The 20,096-nt window shown below is 42.8% G+C and overlaps 2 protein-coding genes across 2 annotated transcripts; both read right to left on the bottom strand.

The window, feature by feature from the left end:
* Positions 1-840: 840 nt before the first annotated feature.
* On the bottom strand, positions 841-10,161 carry polr1c (RNA polymerase I and III subunit C). Its single transcript, XM_034898191.1, has 9 exons — positions 10,029-10,161; positions 8,404-8,475; positions 7,111-7,218; positions 6,155-6,287; positions 4,776-4,907; positions 4,549-4,701; positions 3,771-3,920; positions 2,421-2,537; positions 841-1,384 (listed from the first exon to the last, which is right to left on the bottom strand). The coding sequence occupies exons 1-9, from the start codon at positions 10,098-10,100 to the stop codon at positions 1,266-1,268; spliced, it is 1,056 nt and encodes a 351-aa protein (XP_034754082.1). The 5' UTR covers positions 10,101-10,161; the 3' UTR covers positions 841-1,265.
* Positions 10,162-13,674: 3,513 nt separating this feature from the next.
* si:dkey-191g9.7 lies at positions 13,675-19,250 on the bottom strand. The gene is made up of 2 exons (XM_034898183.1): positions 18,701-19,250; positions 13,675-15,849 (listed from the first exon to the last, which is right to left on the bottom strand). Exons 1-2 carry the CDS (start codon positions 18,838-18,840, stop codon positions 14,295-14,297), a joined length of 1,695 nt encoding a protein of 564 aa, XP_034754074.1. The 5' UTR covers positions 18,841-19,250; the 3' UTR covers positions 13,675-14,294.
* Between the last annotated feature and the right edge of the window lie 846 nt (positions 19,251-20,096).

The raw sequence follows: 20,096 nt of genomic DNA, 5'->3' as shown, positions 1-20,096 counted from the left end.
TACTGAGTTTAAACTCAGAATTTTAAGATTAAAGTCGGAATTCTGAGAACAAAGTCAGAACTCAAATATATTTTCACCGGTGGCCCTAATCCTCTTCCGTAGATTCTCCCCTAGCCAACTGTTTGTCTGTTTTTTCCTAACTTTACTTGGATTTCAGCTCCTCTAGTTTGTTCTGCGCGGTTACGTTTGTCTTCTCCTTCACCCTATGTTGTAATCAATACCACAGTGCACCCTAGGCACATAGCCGACGGTCGTAAGACATGTCACGACAGTGTTCATGGGAAATGTAGGATTCGTACTAAGAGTGGTGTTGCCAAATAAAAGTTACATTTCCAAGCCAAACACGCAAAACTGCCCAAATTTCTTTGTGGAAAACAGACATATCTGGCAAAACTGACTTGTCCCATCGGGCCAAAGTACGGACTCGCAGACTAACAGACTTTGGTGCGCGTTCTCGCGCAATTCTTAAAGGGTTATGGTTGTCCCTATGTCGAATTTCAAAGAGTGTGATGGTTTGCGTACACACTTACCAAGCCATATCAGTCGGGTGCTCCAGAGCTTGAGCACCCATGTGTGCCAGACTGCCAGAGGGCTACATTCATTTAAAATTAAACATTGCAGTTGGTGCTAAGTGGAGCCTAGTCAGTGCCGACTGCAGATTTCTTGCTTTATACTGGACCAATGTCATATATTGTTGCTCTAATAAGTCACAAAAGCATAGGAAAATAGGGTCCAGGTTGATAAAACTGTAGTCACCCTTTAATACATCAAATCCAGTATAATATGCTGTGTGTACATATATACATGCTGTGCTGGCAATAATAAAAAATGACATGAAAATGCTTTCTATGGAATAATAGAATTAATTATGCCATTAGTGATGCTTTATTGATAAACATCTGACACACAGTAAGCAGTTAGTTATGAACTTATGATAATGAAGCAGTCATACATGTGCTTCCTATGATGTTTTAATGAGCAGATCTCCATTGTACTGTACATCAGGACATGTAGATATTGTTGGTGACTTTTTTCAGCATGTTTATTTGAGGAAAATCAAGAATTGTATACAAAATACTAGAAACCGCAGTATATACATACTTACAAGCAAGTCTGACCACCATGACAAAATCTGCTTCTTAAAGAATCCAGTTTAGGTTTTTCTAAGTTTCAACAGAGCCATTGAGAGCACAGTATCAACCATACTGGGGAATATTTCAGCATCAGATCCTCTGTGGTGGTTCTGAGCATGCTCAGTCGTTACGTCACTCCATGTCAGTAGAGTCCAGTTCATTGAGAAACCTCTGACACTTGGTCATGAGGACTTTGATGGCCTCTGTGACCAGAACATCTGGAGCCAGGATGCCAGTCGACTCCACAGTAACTGTATTAGAGGAAGAGATCCATGAACAGGACACAGGATAACTACAGTATGTAAACTGCTGCATGGAGAAGCATTAAAGAGACCCGATTATGTTTGTTTTAATAATTGTTTCTGTCATTTAGAGTGTTATATAGATGTATAAAATATTTTAAAAAGAAAAGGATTTCACTCCAAATGGAGCTCTCCCCCCCACAGATAGCACTTTTTCTTTAACTGCCTGAAACGCATTGCCCACATTCTTGACTAGAATTCCTCAATCAGTGACGTCACTGACTGAAGCCAGCCTAGGTTTTCATATGTGCTGCCCATTGGTGCTGCCTGAGCAAGGACAGTCCGCCTAGTGGCTTGTTTGAATTTGGATGACCAATCTGCACAGAGTGGGCCAGCCGACCAATCAGAGCAGGCTGGGCTTTTCAGGAAGACTGGCCCGAGAGCTCAGACACAGGCTGCGTCTCGTGGGCCTTATCTGACAGCTCCTCGACTGAACCGGAGTGGTTCTGTCCCTCCTCAGTGAAGGCCGCCTCAAAGCTCTTATTTCTGCCCCAAAGAGCGAGGAGGGATCAAAGAGGAGCTATGAACAAGGATACAAGAGCAGACTTCCTGGAAGCCATGCAGCTGAAGGAGTTGCTAACTCGGCCCAAACAGCTGGCAAACTCATGTCCTTCAGGGGAAAGGCCGTCTCATCCCTCTGAAACACATTTGCTCGTTTGATCTCTCCTCCCATGATTTCCTCGGGACTAAGACGCAAGTAAGGAAGGCAAGTGGAGGAGTCAATGAGGAAATTTAGGCGACACGAGAAGCACCTAGAGTGTTTCAGGTGGAGGAGCCGCAGTAAACCTCCTCTAGGAGACCCGAAGAGTACAAACATGACACTGAAAAGGAGTATAATAGGGGCTCTTTAAGACATTCCTATTTCACCACAACAGAGAGTTTCAAAGAAATGATACAAAGAGAACGTGACTGGTGACTTGTTGAATTGTCTCCATTCACTGGGATTTTTTTAGTGTGAGCACCCTTGTGGAAGCAGTGAACTTACAGATGAAATGGTCTCGCAGTCTTCCGATCTTCACCAGCTTCTTCAGGTCATCGTGTCGGAGGACTTCCCTGCTGCATGTATCCAGGCGACTGTTCACAACTTTGGCAACCTTTTTCCCTGAAGGGGGGGGACGGGACGGGACAAGACAGATGAATTACTACAGACCACTATCCTAACATCTTGACATTCATGATTGCGCACTGCTGGACTTTATAAATCTATGTTGCGCCCAAATAGCTCCGTTGGTAGAGTGGGCGCCCACATTTAGAGGTTTACTCCTTGATGAAGCGAGCCTGGGTTCCACTACGACACTTTGCCTCACCCCCCCTTTCTCCCCTTTAATGTATTCTGCTGTCCTATCAAAATAAAGGCTGAAAAAGTCCCAAAAACTATTTAAAAAAAAAAAGTCATATAATTGAGGAAACTGGTGTTATTTTTAACTGGAGCATTACACATTTCTTCTATATTTCACAAGGCACTGAAGGCTTCCGTATCATTAGGAGTGAGGGGAAAATCTAAAAACTTATGTACGTTTTGTGATTTTTTTTTTGCAACGTTTATTTTTAAGATTTTTGGGGATGAATCATCAGAGGCTTCACAATATGATATCACGACACTTGACGATACTTTAAATATATAGCAATATTCCTCAATATATTGCAATTTGATTACCCGTGTCCAACTTAAAATTATGTCCCCAAAGTAAAACGTGGTCAACCTCAGTTTGATCTAAAAACATTACATACATTTCTCTGCTATGATCTAGTGGACTAAAAAAAATAATTAAAAAACAACCGATTATTTCATTATTAAAAAGCTATATTCTTATGGCCAATTTATATACTGTGTTGGCCCAAATATAAGATGACCTCCCCCTTTTTCAAGACTCACTTTTTTTGAAAAACACTTTATAAAAGCTAAATATTTTTTTCATAAAGAAAATAATTTTACTTGAAAATAATTCTAATTAAAACACATTGAATAAAACAAGGTAGGCTGTTGTTTTCAACATCTTTTAAACAAAATAATATTTTGATATCGTTTTAGATAAAAAGTGCCACATGTAAAGAAACGTACATCACACACTCTCCTGTCGGTCTCTTGGAAGCGGCCGCTTTGAGGCCCACGGGGAGATTTTCTCTGGCTGTTAATGTCAACCGCAATACAAATCAAACTGGCCCCGGTGTATTGTGAAAGAATCAAAACATATTGTCCCATCCCTACTTATTAAACCTGGACCTCCTAGATGAAAGAGACATCTCCCAGCTGCTAAGGTGGATATGTGCTGAGTCCGGTCCTCAGGTAGACAGTTCATGCGTGTAGTCGACTCACTGTGCCAGTCGGTCTTACCATTAACATCTTCTATGTCTAGGACTCCTCGTGAGAAGCAGCGTTTGAGGCGCTCGGCCTTCTCCCCCTCCACGGGCTCCAGCAGGGTGATCTCTGGGAGGAGGCGGTAGCTGGCTGTGGCCACCGGGGAGAACTTGGCATGGTCCTTCCCTGAACAGAGAAAACCAGCAGAACATATGGGGGTCCGGACTGAGATGAGCTGTCGCACAAATATTTAAACTCAGGATATGTACATGTTTCACCAAGTCAAATTTAAGAATGAAATTTAAGACCTCTGTCACAACATCAAAGACAAAGTCAGCTGTCAGAGTCCGGAAACATCATCTGATTCCCAGAGTTCCTCAGTGCCTAGACTGGCAAAATAAGTTGACTGTTGGTCTCATTTGTAACCGTAGTACAGTGAATTATATTTGGACCAGCTAGAAAAAACTACACCACCACAGGATTTAAAAAACTAAAAACTTTCTTCAGCGTGGAAGGAACATTTGACTTAGCATTAGAGGTTACATTACTTTGACGTAGGAAATTAAAAACATGTTTAAAATGATTTAAGACTTCGAACAATACTTTATAGGGCCTAAAATTTGGATTTTGAAATTAAAGACTTTTTAAGACCCTGTGGAAACCCTGTAAACTACAGAAACATCTCAGGTCGAGAACAAACTTTCATGCTCAAGTGCTTTTTGGAAACGCATACAGGCCACAAAAAAATACTAATGTGTTAAGAAATGCCCGTGTTCCTTCCCAGTATCTCTACAGTCAAATGTAAAGCTCATACCAAGTCCTTTGACACAGTGCATGACGATGTCCAGCTCGTGTCCAGGCCGTAGCTGAGCTATCAGGATGTCATCGTGGACTGGGCCGATCACAGCGTCTGCAAACACGTCTGCCTGGTTCCCAATGGGGACCCACTTTATGTCCCTGGAATAAACTGAGGCGAGGGTTAGGGTTAGGCTTTGTAAGTCTGTATAGCAATAGTTAGTCCACTACCGTCAGCTGACCTACCCATGTGGTTCAGATACAGCTCTCGTGGGTCCGAGGAGTCCTTGCTGGCTCTGGGGTTCCTGCTGCATTTAATCTTCAGCTGCAGTTGGATTGTGTCTATTTCTGAACCTTCTTCCTCTGAAGCCTCTTCACCTGAGATAAACAAACATGGTTGAACTCACGCCACACACGCCACACACGCCACACACACACACACGCCACACACACACACACACACACACACACACACACACACACACACACACACACACACACACACACACACACACACACACACACACACACACACACACACACACACACACACACACACACACACACACACACACACACACACACACACACACACACACACACACACACACACACACACACACACCTTGCATCATATATAAAGTAGAGCCCGGCCGATTTTGGATTTTTAAGGCCAATACAAATATTTTGATTTGAAAATCCAATATATATATATTTAAAAATTTAAAAAAATCTAGAAACGCATTACAAAATAAACAGTTTTCCCCAACATTAGTTATTTGTATTTATGACACTATATATATTGTATATATGTATTTACACTAGAACAGGGGAACTTCAAAATACATTAAAGGTCTGATAAATAAAATGTATAAAAATACAAACTTACGATGTGAAACTTAAAATCCTTGACATTTAATGACAACAGTCGTGAACACGATTTGATTCTGTCCCGACACCTGCAGATTGGATATGAACTGCTATTTTTTATTTTTGGGGATTCTAAAGTATTGCCAATAAATAGTATTGTGTATTATGATTTTCTTTTCCTTCTTTAAGAAAATAAGTTGAATAATACACTTCTAGAGACAATGTATCATGAGACATTTCTGAAAACTAAAAGTTTTCTAGGTCTGACATTTATTTCATTTGTAAAAGAAGAACATAACTATATATAAATTTCAGCTTTCATTCTGATTTGATGGAAACGGATAAGATGTAGAGCGGTGGTACCGTTTGAACAGAATTTTTTGGTCAATCATTGTTATGAATCTAAAAAAAAAAAAATGGTTCTAAGCAAAGCTAATTATGGCAACAGACATATATGCATGTGTGTATGTGTGTGTGTGTGTAAAAAGATGATTACAGATGTGAACTAAATCTTTGATTTAGGTGTTTTATAACTTTAGTTACTTGCCGATGTTGAAAAAGCTAAACCCAATTAGCGTCCACAAGTGATTACAAGAGATTCTGACTTGATAAGCAGATTCAATACTTGATACTGAGGAAACCAAATGCTATCCAAACCTACTCATAGGCGTGTTAGGTGAACCCTTACGGCAGAGTGAAGTGGGAGCGGGGCGGTCTACTGTCATGTGTGTGAAGGGCTCACTGTGTGGTTTTACCAGTGTTCCTGTACTCAAACAGGCGAGGGTCAGCTCTGATGGGGACGAGGCCCAACCTGTGGGCCAGGACTTCATCCTGGACGATGGATGTGTTGTTATAGATAAACACCTTCTCTATTGCCATGGTGGGCACCTACAACCAAGAATAAGGCAAAGCTCTCACTTAATTAAAATTGTAATTCTCCCCTGGGAATCAATAAATAGCATCAAGTATGAATTCTTATAATTAAATATTTGCATGGAATGAAAAACTTCTAAGACTACTTTCTCTTAGAAACTGATGAACAAAATGGACCATTTCATCGCATTAGGCTCTATACCCAACTCACTAAGGCCCTGACACACCACGGCGGCCATCTGCCCTCGTTGGCTCGACGCTGAGCTACGCTACGGAATCTTCCGTCTAAAAACAGGACTGGAATATCTATTTTTGCCATTAACGTTTGTCTTCTAGAGCTATACGTCACTACTTGTGTAGGTATGTCTATTTTAACAACAAGTCTTTTATAAATCTCTACATACCTACACATTACAAAATAAACTGATGTCAATAAACTTATGTACTATACAGTCTCTCTCTGACTCATGAGAGACTACCAGATTCTGTAACCAGCGTAGGATGAAGGCACGTTAAATGGGTGGAATTAGCCAGCTAACGTTAGCTAACGGGCCAACAGCAAGCTGTACGGTTCCTCGGCTCCTCCACCGTAGGGAGACGGATGGAGGACGGACGACAGACCGGGACAGGGACAGTCTGGTTAGCCAGACCAAGACAGAGATGACGTGTGCCAACGTGAGGCGATGTCCTAGTCAGCTGGGTGTGTCAGGGCCTTTAAAAAACTATTTTACATAGAAATGGTAGTATGTAGAGCTAAAAAAAAAAAAAAAAAAATTCTAACATCTTATGTCAACATGGTGTACAGATATGATAAAACACGACTGAGTGGAAATGCTACCTCTGCTAGTAAGATCCTCCTGAAGGCGTTGGCGATGGCTGCATCTATTCCCACCATGTCAAACTCCATACTGCTCTCATCCAGATGCACCACGTCTATTCTGAAGTTCTGCAGACAGAGAACATGTCTTCATAGGCCTGGGGCAAGTATTACACAATTGTCTAATTGTCGCAATTGATTGACATAGTCATTGTATATTCGTTTAACTGTAATTTGGCTCCTAAGTGGTATGGCTATTTTTTTAATTATGAGTTTTATGTTACAATACAATGTTTTATGATAATGAAGAGGTGCGGTTAACTTCAAAAGCTGTGTACCTGTGTTATACATTATTTGGGTCACATAACAGTAATACAACCAAAAGGCGTTTTAAGACTGGGATCTGTTCAAAATTGTAATTTGTTTTAAAAAAGTAAAACTTGATGAAACCATTTTAAAATGTGACTGAAACTGACACACATATGGTTAATCACAATTATTTCCGAGGCAATTAACTGTATTTAAATAACAGTAAAATTTGGATTTGTTAAAGCTCCACAAGCACTCGGCCGGATCAGAAGAGGCCGTTTAGAACCGCACGGCTAGTTCCAACAAATGCAAATACATCAGCTGCACGTACTGCACGCCATACCGGGTAATGACAAGCACCCCCCTTTAACGTCCTGCCTGGACAGAGAAGCAGTTAGAGTAGGCGGCTTGCCCCTCCCACGTACGCCAGACCATATAAGAACTGGGCTGTGTGCAATAGTTGTAATTATGCTGCCTTTAACTCTCTCGTGTATGCATTTGCATTGTATTTATTTATTACGGGGAACTCTGTATAATTCCAAAATACATGAGAGGAAGTTCCGATTAAAAAGCATGAGAAATGTAAACTTCTCTTGCTTTACTATGGCTGGGTACCTAACTTGATTCTTTTAGGCACCGACCAAATTGCCTTTAAAGTATTAATAATGACTAATTTAAACACCCAATTTCAATACCAAAAGAGTAAATCCCATCATCAAGACCTAATAATCTGTCTAATGTCATACATTGTAAAGACACGCAGGAAAAACTCTACGTTACATAGAGATGGCTCACATAGTAGACGCTGGAAAATAAATAAGATTTGTGTGGTAATGTTGTAATTTCTTTTTTGTTTAATAAAATTGGTATTGAAAAACAATTAGCGTTTAGGACCCTGGTATCTAAGTCAGAGCATTGGTATCAGCCCTGGTGTTGAACATTTTTTAACGATACCCGGCCCTATTCTTTACAGACAGCTATCAAATAATAATGAGGAACTTGTACCTTTTGAAATTTCTGCATGTCCCAGGTGTCGTCATAGCCAGGGTAGTTGCCAGGGAAATCTGATGAATGAACCTGAAAACAAAATACAATCAGCCAATCAATAAAACAAAAGGAGACACATGGATGCAAACATTCTAGTCTAATTAAAGTTATTTCAAACTGTTCAATATATTTTTGTAATTTCTTTGCGTCACACCCGGAGTTTCCAGCCATTGGGAGCTTTGAAGAACGGACGTGTACATGTACAGCTGAACGTTGACTTGTATTTTGTGATAGTAAACTGAATAATTCAATATTGATTTTGAGAAACAGAAGGTCTTCTGGTCTTCCATATTGAACCAGCATGGCTACCACAGCATCCTGCAGCGACTTGCCATCCCGTCCGGTTTGCGTTTAGTTGGACCATCATTTATTTTTTAACAGGACAATGACCCCAAACACCCCTCCAGGCTGTTTAAGGGTTATTTGACCCAGAAGGACAGTGATGGCGTGCTGATCCTCCACAGTCACCGGACCTGAACCCAATCGAGATGGTTTGGGGAGAGCTGGACCGCAGCGTGAAGGCTAAAGGGCCGACAAGTGCTGAGCATCATGGGAACTCCTTCAAGACGGTTGGGAAACCATTTCAGGTGACGACCTCTTGAAGCTCATCAAGAAAATGCCAAGAGTGTGCAAAGCAGTAATCAAAGCAAAGGGAGGGTACTTGAAGAAACTAGAAGCCCTGTTTTCAGTTATTACACACATAATTCCACATGTGTCCATTCATAGTTTATTCAGTGATAAACTACATTGTAAATGGTCATGAAAAAAATGATACTGTATCATTTTAAATAATAGGGCTGGGGGATATATTTTTATATTGATATGAGACTTTTTTAGTTGTAAAGGTAGATACAGAACAGACGGGAAAAGCTTTGTAGAGTGTGTCAAATGATAGAGGAAAATAGTACCGTGAGTACTGTTATTTCAACCAAAACTAGAGATGAAATGTATGGATAACTGGAAAGACCCAAAACGTCTTTTCATAGTTTTATTTTTCCTCAACTGATTGTAGTGTATTTAACGATGCTAAAATTACTTTTACGTTTATTTACATGGAGTCTGGTGGGTTTAGTGAACGCAACTTGGAGGATGATGTTAGGTTTAATGAAAGGATCTAACTCTAAAAGAAAGGTGGGCCTCATTAGAAGTCATGTCCATAATATTGTCAGACACTTAATATGTGATATGAATATTAATCTGAGCCTGTCAGTGACAAAACGAGCACTTTTGAGAAGGTAAATACAAGCTGGACCAGTGCTAACTTAGCTAGGTTACACTTAGCTTGTTTCGCTGTCTGCCGACAGCCCCAGTATGACATAAAACCAGACCAATGTCAAAGAATGTAGTTCCCATAACTCACATAGACACAAAAACATAAGTAAATATGGTCCAGGTTGGAAGAAACGGTTGTTACGTTACCCATACTCTTTTAACTGTTAGCTACTGTTAGCTACAGCTCGCAGCACTGACTGCCCGGTCCACGCGCAGTGGCTCGCGCGGCTCCGCGCGGCAGCTCAGAGCCCCGACGCTGCAGCTAACTAAGCTAATGTTGTCGCCAAAGCACTGTTAGAAAAATGACTTACATTCTTCACGTTAAATTCCCCCAGTATTACTCGATTCCGAATTTCTTCCACGTTGCTCATGGTCGCAGCCATTTTGCCATGTCCAAGTCTGCATTGCTCCGCCCACACTTCCGCTCCAGTTTTGACTGCGTCACATGACACCCACCCGTGGCGCATTACTGCCACCAACCGGTGTGGAGTGGTGCTCGTTAATATGAATACATATACAGTGGACGGTGTGGACAAAACCCTTTTATCTTCAGCAAGGATACAACATCCATGCGTGTTCTAGTCATTTACAAATGCACTGACTCAAAATATCATTCAATCAAAAAAAGATATTTACCATTGAATCGTATTACTTTCATTTCACACTGTGCAAAATAGAGCAACCAACAATCACAATAAGCTGTCCAACACATAGATAAATAATAGTTATGTGGTATTTTACAGTTTTTCTCAATCGAATTGGCACATTTACTGAAGCAAACTTACAATTTGATTTGATTCTATCCCACTTTGACAGTCCATTGTCATTTGTCTAATAACTAATAAAGCAATAATGACAATGATTTATTCAATGAGGGATTTATTTAAATTTGAAACATGAGTTAAATCTTTTGATTGAGTAATCGTATTTTAGCTGTTAGCTGTAAATTAAACTGGCAACAATAGTCTGAGTTAGCTGTAACAAGAGTACGGGTTACGTAGTGTAGAAGCAACATTTTGGTTGTACTTATGTGTTTTCCTTAAGTTCCAGTCTTGAAAAAGAAAGATGGACTGAGTAGTGCTTCTCAACACACAAACACACACACAAACGCACACGCACAAACACACACAAACACACACTCACACATGCACATGTTAAAAAGTGTGTTGAAAAGAAGTTTCAACATCAAGTTTTAGTCCTAATCTTAATTTCATGATGTTACATTTCAGCCCAGGGTGTGGTACTACTAACCCAGACTATGGGGTGAATTGTATCATTTTACTGCTTGTGTTTGAGAGTAAACCATTCCAAATTGGTTTGGGTTTCAGAGCAGCTTCATCGTTTTCTAGCAGACACATGAAATTAGTTTGTATCACATTTTAAATCCACTGCCTTAAAAGAGATCCAAGATGACAGACAGAAATGTCCAAAAACACTCCAACTATCCCCCGTCTCCCTAGTGTTTGAGAACCTTTGACCTTTGACCCACCGAGCAAAGAAGAGAAAATCACCATCGGGTTTCAGTCATTTTTATTGCTGGCATAAAGATTTTCGGCAAGTTCCTCTCAATTTAGACATGTTAACAACACTTTCAACTGATAAACACTCAGCTGACATTCTGCATTACTTCCTGTGTGAAACCAGAGATATATCTATGGAGGGTCATGACACACACAAAACTACAAAAATTACTGCTGCAGTTCTTTTCCAAAGCAGCCGTAATGTATGACGCAGAATACAGAGCAAACAAAGGGGAAAGAGAATACAGTGTGAAATAGGTCGTCTGGTCCAATGGACGTCCTTCATCTCAACCAGTAGACACTAGGGCTGCACGATAAGAGGAAAACATCTAATCACGATTCTTTCGACTGATATTGCAATCGGATTTGCGATATTGCGAGCAATGACCATTTTTGTGTCGTTATTCTCATTTTCATCGAGAAATGTTAAAATTTCAAAAATGTTATTCATTATACTGTGATTGCTGCAAGGATTTTACCAAACAAGGAGGTTTTTCTTCAGTCTGTAGGACTACCCTAACCCTAACCCTTGTCCATATCACAATTTCTATAAAATTGCAATTAATTGCAGGGCTCTTGGACTCGAGTCCGGACTCAAGACCGTTTTTCTATGGTCTCGGACTTGTCTCATACTCACTAGTATTTGGACTCTGACTTGTCTCGGTCTCGGCCACTGGTCTTGCCAGATATGGCTTTTGGGCTTTTGGTCTCGTCCGAGTCCAGGTGTCTTTATTATGTTGATAATAATATTGGAGGGAAAATGAAACCCAAAATGATTGTCATGATACTGTTTTTTCCTTTCCTGGACACGGTCTTGACTCAGACTCAAACCTCTTTGGACGCGGTCGGTCTTGTCTTGGACTCTAACCTCTTTGAACTCCGTCTTGTCTTGGACTCGACTAGTCTTGGTCTTGGACTTGTCTTGGACTCAACAAAGGTCGTCCGGACTACAGCCCTGATTAATTGTGCAGCCCCAGTGACACAGAGTGTAGTTCCTTATAATGTAACACACCATAACATAAGATCCTCAAATAACATAAGTTTACCTTAACACAATATAGAACGTTTTTATGTGTCAGCATCTCTCTACCATAACGTTGTGTAGCCTTCTGTATTGGTGTGTTGGAGAATACAGAAAAGAAATCCTGTCAGATAAGAAGATAAATAACAGTGTCATCTGCAAACAGTTAGATCCACAATCCAAGGTACAACATTATTCACAACCGCAACTTCATTAAGGCATATTGTTTTTTATGATGGAGCTAAGCTAGCAGTCTGCGTCCAGGCTTTATGATGAACACTTCCTAGACCTGCTGCCTATCTCTGCAACGGACTTGAAGAGACTGAACTGATCTCCATGTTCTCATCTGGGGAAGGTGGCGGATGTTTCCCCAAAGTGACAGATGATTTCTCCGAATGTCCCATGGTTCATTTCAACTTCCGGCTATCTGTTTGTCTCTTGGTCCACACTGTTTCCAATAGCTACACTGATAACACAACAGATTTGGCAACGACTTTAGCTCCACACAATTTGGAACAGACGAAATGAAAATATGAATAACAGAGGTCAGCATCACTGAAGAAAACAGGAATACATTCAATGTTTGTTTCACAAGTTGAAGTCTGTCTTACATTGCAATATCTGTAAATTATATTACTACTAAATATATATATACTTACAACATACAGTTTACACTGAAAAATATTTAAGTTTCACATGAAATAAAACTGACAAAGTAATCTCCACATGCTTCATTAACTCCTTTTTTTCTACTAAAAAGGTCATGGAATCAATTACAGGGATTGACGTCAAAACATTGAGTCTCTGAAACTAGATTTTTACCCTGAAAATATGAATATGAATAAACCTAATGAACAATAATGTTTCATTCACAGATCCCTAATGGATCCCACAGTGGCTCACCGTGACGCTCTGATCAGGAGTTTTATTGTCTTTGCTGTATACATGTATGAAATCTTAATTTTAGCTTTTTAATACCACTTTAATTATATGTTTTCCCATTACTGGTGTTTCTGATACATGACTAAGCAATTTATGAGCTGATACGTGCGGTATAACATTAACATCAGCTATGCAGTTGTAACAATAACGTGGAGTGGATTCATGTCTGGATTATGTAAACGTGATACGGAGAAATTCAATGGGTTTTATGCTTTCAATTACTATTATTGGGTGTATTCATACAGTGTGTCACTATAGTTTCTGCACAAATGGATTTCCCCATGTGTAAATGTTATAGCCAAGAATAACAAGATTTGCATAGGCTGCTATTTAATTCAATTTAATTTTATTTATAGTGTAAAATCATAGCAGGCGTTATCTTGGGACACTTTGGGTCTAAACCGCACGCTATCATTTACCGAGACCCAACAATTCCTCCAAAGTGCAAAAGCACTTAGTGCGAGAGCGGCAGGGAAAAACCTTATATGAACAGGTAGAAATCTCAAACAGTTGGGCTATCATCTGCCTCAGGAGAGAGAGAGAGAGAGAGAGAGATGCAATGTTCATTTCCCCCCACAAATTATACTAAAGTGTTGGACAGTTAGTGTAGATCATGACGCAGCTAGTCCTAGAGCCGTAGCCTTCCCAAAAGTGGGGTTAAAGTTTTCCTGAGGGTGACACTAAGGGAAAATCTACGGGGGTTGAGGTGTCTCTGTGTTGAAATAGATGATGTTCCCCTCTCCACAGATCCATTATACAGTTTACAAGAGTAGTACTTATTGTAAGTGTCTATTATGAAGACAGACCTGTAAAACACTGGCAGTGCACAGCTGCAGGAATCATGATTTCCATACTTATATTGAGGAAATATAAGAAATATTTAACCATACACAACAAAATGATGAAAAAGCTCTTGTTAGTTGACAATAAGTTTCCCTTCCAGCACTCTGTCATTAAGATTTTCCTTTTTCATAACGATAACTTTAATCAACATTTCACAAGCCCTTCCATATATCATTCATTCTATCTTCCATTGACCTTCCTACCAGAGTTGAGGCTGTTGTAGCCGTACACAGTGTTCAGGTTGTGGTCACTTAGTCCACTGCTGTAGTGCTGCGAGTGCAGCAGGCCGGGGTTCGGAAGGAGCCCATCACCCTGCTCCTCTTTCTTTTCCAGCTGGTGTTCCCGCCCTGCCGGGTGGTGTTGTTGTCCTGACGGGACAGCTTGGCCGCATGGATTGCTGTCTCCTTGATCTGCAGCTCCAGGTGTTTCTGGATGGCCAGGCCCAGCTCCTCGGGGTCCACAGAGGCCCCGTACACCTCCCACGTCATCCCCTCTGCATCCCACATCACCTCCTTCACTGGGGACTTAGAGGCTCCACCCGGTTTCTTGCCTTTATCTCTATCAGTGTTTGATGTCTGGCTGCAGGAGGTCTCACTCCTGCTCTCCTCTGCCAGACAGATCTGGGGGAACACATGGGGTGGGACAGTCTGTCCTGTCTGCACCCCAACATCCCTCAGCTCTTTGTGCGCTGTCATAGTCCCCATGTCCCGGCTGATGACGCGGCCAACAGGGCTGCTGCTGCGTTCCTCTCCGCCAAAGTGTTTTTGGGCCTGTTGCCCTGCACCTGGAGGAAGCATGCTGATCCAAGAGCAGTGGAGATTGCAGCAGCGCATCAGGTGTTTGGCATCCAGGCCCGTCTCGCTGACAGAGGAGATGAGGCGAGGCAGGGCCAGATGGTTTGTCACTGAAGGCTCTGCTGCTGCCGGGCGTGGCAGCAGCTGGGGGGGGGCAGGGATGGGCTGGGGATGGCAGTAGGCAGCAAAGGTATCCTCAAAATTGACATGATGGTTGTAGGAGCCATAGCAGAGTGCTTTGTTGTCACATTTAGGGGGAAGATGGGACTTTTCCCCAACACCTTCCACTTCGGCTGTTGCCATGGGCAACGGGACACAGACACAGCGGCTGTGGGGGGGGCGGGCAACACCTTCTCCACTGTTAACCCCTCGACAAATAGTGGTGATGATGTTGCACTGCTGCAGCTGCATGGGCTGCTTGCAGGCTAACATAGAGTGACTCTCAGCCTCCTGGGTGCTGTTATCTCCACCGTGGTACACGAGTCCACACATGTGGCTGACTGCAGCCTGGGGGGCTACTCCCTGTATGACCAGAGGCAAAGTGTCCGAGGGACTCCTGTGAACTGGTAGGGAAGCTGGGTTTATGCCCTTCTCGGTCCCGCCAGCCAGAGGGTTGTCATTGTTTGCATTCACGACTGTCCCATGGTGACGTGAGGTCGGATGTGTCTCAGCCAGACTAGGAGGGTGACTGGGGACCCTTTGGGGCTCACAGTGTTCAGACTGGCTTCGTTCCGGTTCACCAGGTTCTCTGTCGGCCCTCAGACTGCTGCAGTTAGTTTCTCTGGTAGGAGAAGCTGCTAAACGCTCTTTACAGACGTCCCTGACAGCTCCCTTGGGCTCCTCCTGGGAGGTGTTACCTGGTTCTCCAGGCAGTCTGGAGGGTGTAGCAGCCTCCGTAGAGCTTTTGGGCGCCGCAAAGAAAGACTGACCAGAGAGGGTAGATTCCAAGGAAACAGCCCCCCCTAGTGGGCACAGCTGTGACACAGAACGCCCGGCCTCTGCCATGGAGAACCTTTAGGAAGAAAGAAAACATAGAGGGTGGACGTCTAATCCACAGGACACAGGAAACTCCCACAGCATGCACTTTTTAATTTGGCAATTTTGTATCGAGAGTGTAAGAATGACTTTGGCTCTCTGGTTTGCCTCATAATAATAATAGGTTCATTTTCAAAATGTAATTTCAAACAAAACATGAAGATGAAATTTGGATATGTTTTATCTAGATTCAGTTATGTCATAATCCAATTAAGTCAGACTAGATTCCTATATCAGCCTAAAATTAGGCCCCAAAAAACTACTCTTGTTGAACAGGGCCGGATAAACCTGACAGAGGGCCCAAGGGCCAAAAATGAGGGGCTGTTCTTCCTCCTCCTTGTGCCCCTGTAAACCATTGACAGTTCTACGCTGGACTATACAGTACATACATTAGTGTATATGAATAAACACAAATTAATATTGATGAATGCCTGATGATGATGATGGCTAATAAAGTCCAATGTAAGCACAATATCAACAGAAACAGCATTTTCAGAATCAGAATCAGAAATACTTTATAGATCCCCGAAGGAAAACTCTGCGTTGCAGTTGCACAAATAGTATAAATATCAGAGTAGAAATATGAATAAGGAAATATAAGGAGTGTGGATATGTACGGTATTTACACCCAACCTTTGATGAGGTTGAAGTGGAGGACCCAGCCTTGTCATGCCCGGTGATGTTGTGTTTTAGCGATTCATATTACCAGAAACCCAAACAAAAGGCCACACAGGTAACCTGGAGACCCCCATCGGTGGTCCCGTTGGAACAGACATCAGCCTTCATGACGAGTAACCCACAAGAGACTTTGGAAAGAGAAAACTCACAGCTGTGCTGCACACCCAGAGGTGATCAGGTCCTAGAGTGTCGCCCCAGATTAATAAACTGGATGAAGTTCCTGTGTGAAGAGGCCGGACTTCTGCTGGTGGCAGCAGGCACACACACACACCATCAGTTGGTCCACCCTGATGACACTGAGTACATTCACATGCACACTAATATTCCACTAATATTCAGAATAGGAAAATGTTCCAAATTTGATACAGGATATTCTGAATAAGGCCTTTTTCCGACTAGGACATGTGGGATATTCAATTCATTTCATTTGTGTTTTGGAGGCATTCTTAACACATTTGGAATATTAATATATTAATCCTGCAAATGGGACATTACAATAAACAGTCTGTGGTTATTACACACAGGCCTTAACTACACACACGTGCTCATGCACTAAAGGAGGGATGTGGGGGGGGGGGGGGGGGCTGCCCATGGAAAGGCACCCCGAGCAGTTAAGGGTTCGGTGCCTTGCTCAGGAGAACCTTGGCCGTGCCCAGGAGGTGAACTGGCACCTCTCCAGCCACAAGTCCACCACCATACTTTGGTCTGTATGGGGACTTGAACCTGCGACCCTCTCCTACTGACTGAGCTACCACCACCCCCCATCGCTTTCTGGCCAGCTCTGTGCGTTGCTATGGTTACTGTGGCCTACACAAACCAACCAGCCAACAGTTCGCTGGGCTGCAGACCCGATAGGAAAGAGAAACCCGGTTCCTTTTAAACATGATCAAATACTTGGGTGTCAACGGGTTTCTGGATATGAGAAAACATCGCCACGGCGACCATCTGGAGACGCTAGCTGAAGGAATGAAAGAGGGACGCCGTGTTGACACGGTCCAACAAGTCCTCCACCAGTGGACAACTTGAATGAAACAGGGTTAGGGATGGGGTTAGGAGAAAAAGAACGGGACAGTTGGGTTTAGGAAACGTGTAAAACGGGACACGATCCCTGGTCTTCGGAGTGAAGGTCCTGTGTTGCCCCCCCCCCACCCCCCCAACCAACCTCCCGAAGCAGAGTTTCAGCCTTTCATACTACTCTCTACTGTAGTCGCTCTTAATGCTACGTCATCTTCTCATTGACTAATTTTGGATTTTCATTGATTTGCGCTGTGCATCGCTCACGTAGAGAAAAGGTTAGAATAAAGGGTTGGAATAATAAAATGAAAAAAATAAAATAAAAATAAGAAAAGGTTATTATTCAACTCATGCAGCAAGCTTGTCACATCACCTCCTTAGCACAAATTAAACGTTTTCCTCAAACAAGGTTGATTTCTTTCGCACTTCTACCTTCTACAGGAGCAGAGACCTTAGTTTCACCAAGGTTTAGATATTATATCTGATAATCCGTATCCGCATTTTGAACTTTGCACACAACCAGGCTAGCTGTTTCCTCCTTCTTCTAATCTTTATGCTAAGCTAGGCTAACCACGCCACGACTCCAGCTCCAGACTTAAAACACATGCCGTGAGACTGATGTTGTTCTTCTCCCCTCACTGTTTCCGAGAGAAGGCAACAAGTGTACTTCCCAGAAATATGATTTTGAAAAACAGAAGCTGCAGTGACGTGGTGACCCTGACGGCTGCCATTACGTCATGAGAGCGTGTGGCGTGGTGGAGCGTCGTGAAGCGAGTCACAGGATCCAGATGGCAACAGGTCAGTGCCAAGTCTGAAGGTGCCTCGACATGAATTTAACAACTTGATTTAAAATATGTTGTCTTTTCAGAAACATAACTTTTTAGATGCTAGTTTTACTAATTTTTACCAGATTGTGGCACACGTAGATCTCTGGGAGAAAGGCTGGACCTTCTTAAACCCGAACCCAAGACTTTTACATCACGCCATGGTCATGGTCACATTCTCATTAACACAGACACATGTACAGTACGATTACACACATGCAATAAGAGTTGCATACATGCACATGCACACACACACACACACACACTGGTTCTATCCCCTGAGGATTTCCACATTTTCCCCCAGCAGCTTACCTTTCACAGTGAAACACTTGCTGCGGAGCATCTACCTTCCCCTCTTTCTGGATGTGCCGGGTGATGGTGCAGCTCCTCAGAAAGCCTGCATCCTCTTCCTCCTCCTCCTCCTCCTCCCCCTCCTCCTCCTCTTTCAACATCCACAGGTGACCTCCCCCCCGCCCCTCTCTCTTTCTCTAGCGCTAATTACACTTCATTCACTGAGCTGCATGTGATCCCTCTCTGCTCTCCTCCACAGCCTCTTCTTCTCTGCCTCCTTTGTCTCTGCAGCCCCCCCCACCGGCTGGAAACAAGATGGAGGAGACCTCGGGATAATCCTCTCCTACATCTGGTTACAAACGCGAGGACGCAATCTTCAAATCCCTGTCCTGTAAGAGGGCGTCGAGCTGGTTAGCGGTTGGCTTGTCCAGCTGTAGTGGGAGACGGATGGAGGGGGTGGGGGACCGGCGATGAGAGGAGACAGTCAGGCAGCCAGCGTCACTGTCCCTCCACCTGGGAGGAGGGGCGCGGGGTGGATGCATGAATGAGTGTGACAGTAAACAAAGAAAACCTCCTGCGTGTGTCTCGCGTCCTAGCTTCCCCTCCGGTAACACACTCGGCTCCACTTTCCCACTCTTTGTCGTTCTCTCGCTCCTTCCCACCAACACCAACCCACTCTCCATCACTAACGCTGTTGCTATGGAAACTGCAATACTCAATGGGCCTGTGCAAGTTTTTTTTTTTTTTTTTTTCCAGCCAGCAATGAGACAACAGCTAGCCAAAACAAATCAGCTGGGAACAAGTGTTTCACACATCAACTCATTGCTTTTAATTTCCATGAATCTATATGTATTTAAAAATAAAAGCTGATATGTTCCACGTATGAAAACATGGAGAACCCACATGACATGACAATGACACGTTAACAGACGGCTAGCATGTGTTAACATGTTTCTGTGATGTCCCCCACAGGTGTGTGACGGGGAGTTATGCTAACCTGGCGCCCGGATGGCTCACCTGGTAGAGCGGGCGCCCATGAATTACTACTCAATACAGTGGCAGCAGGTTCGACTCCGACCTGCAGCCTGTTGCTGCGTGTCGTTCCCTACTTTCATGTCTTCAGCGGTCCTATTTTTAAAATATTTATTAACTAAAATACCCAAAACATAATCTTTAAATAAAACAGTCTACCAATTCTTGCGATATATGATAAGATCGCACAAGAATCACGGGATCACATCTCATATATTGCGTGGGTGAGTGATCACGGGAGGCTTGTATCATGTGGACGGGCCGACAGGTTTGATGCCGTTACGTAGAATTCCTCCTGGGGGAGACAGAGACTACGTACTGCAGCTTTAAAGCTAGACTAGCGCCACTATTTTGTGTCCTCGTGTCCTCGAGTCAAATTTGACCC

Source organism: Etheostoma cragini, chromosome 17 (genome assembly GCF_013103735.1).
Source record: "Etheostoma cragini isolate CJK2018 chromosome 17, CSU_Ecrag_1.0, whole genome shotgun sequence".
In the NCBI taxonomy this organism is placed as follows: Eukaryota; Metazoa; Chordata; class Actinopteri; order Perciformes; family Percidae; genus Etheostoma; species Etheostoma cragini.
Note: the sequence above shows the minus strand (reverse complement) of the source record. Positions and strands in the feature narration are given on the sequence as shown.

Coding starts and splice junctions, on each gene's coding strand:
- si:dkey-191g9.7 (XM_034898183.1), bottom strand. CDS start 18,840: ATGTTGAAAGAGGAGGAGGAGGGGGAGGAGGAGGAGGAGGAGGAAGAG. Junction 15,850..18,700: donor CAAGTGTTTCACTGTGAAAG/GTAAGCTGCTGG, acceptor TTCTTCCTAAAG/GTTCTCCATGGCAGAGGCCG.
- polr1c (XM_034898191.1), bottom strand. CDS start 10,100: ATGGCTGCGACCATGAGCAACGTGGAAGAAATTCGGAATCGAGTAATA. Junction 4,908..6,154: donor GTTTGAGTACAGGAACACTG/GTAAAACCACAC, acceptor TGTTTATCTCAG/GTGAAGAGGCTTCAGAGGAA. Junction 1,385..2,420: donor ACTGCGAGACCATTTCATCT/GTAAGTTCACTG, acceptor CCTCTAATACAG/TTACTGTGGAGTCGACTGGC.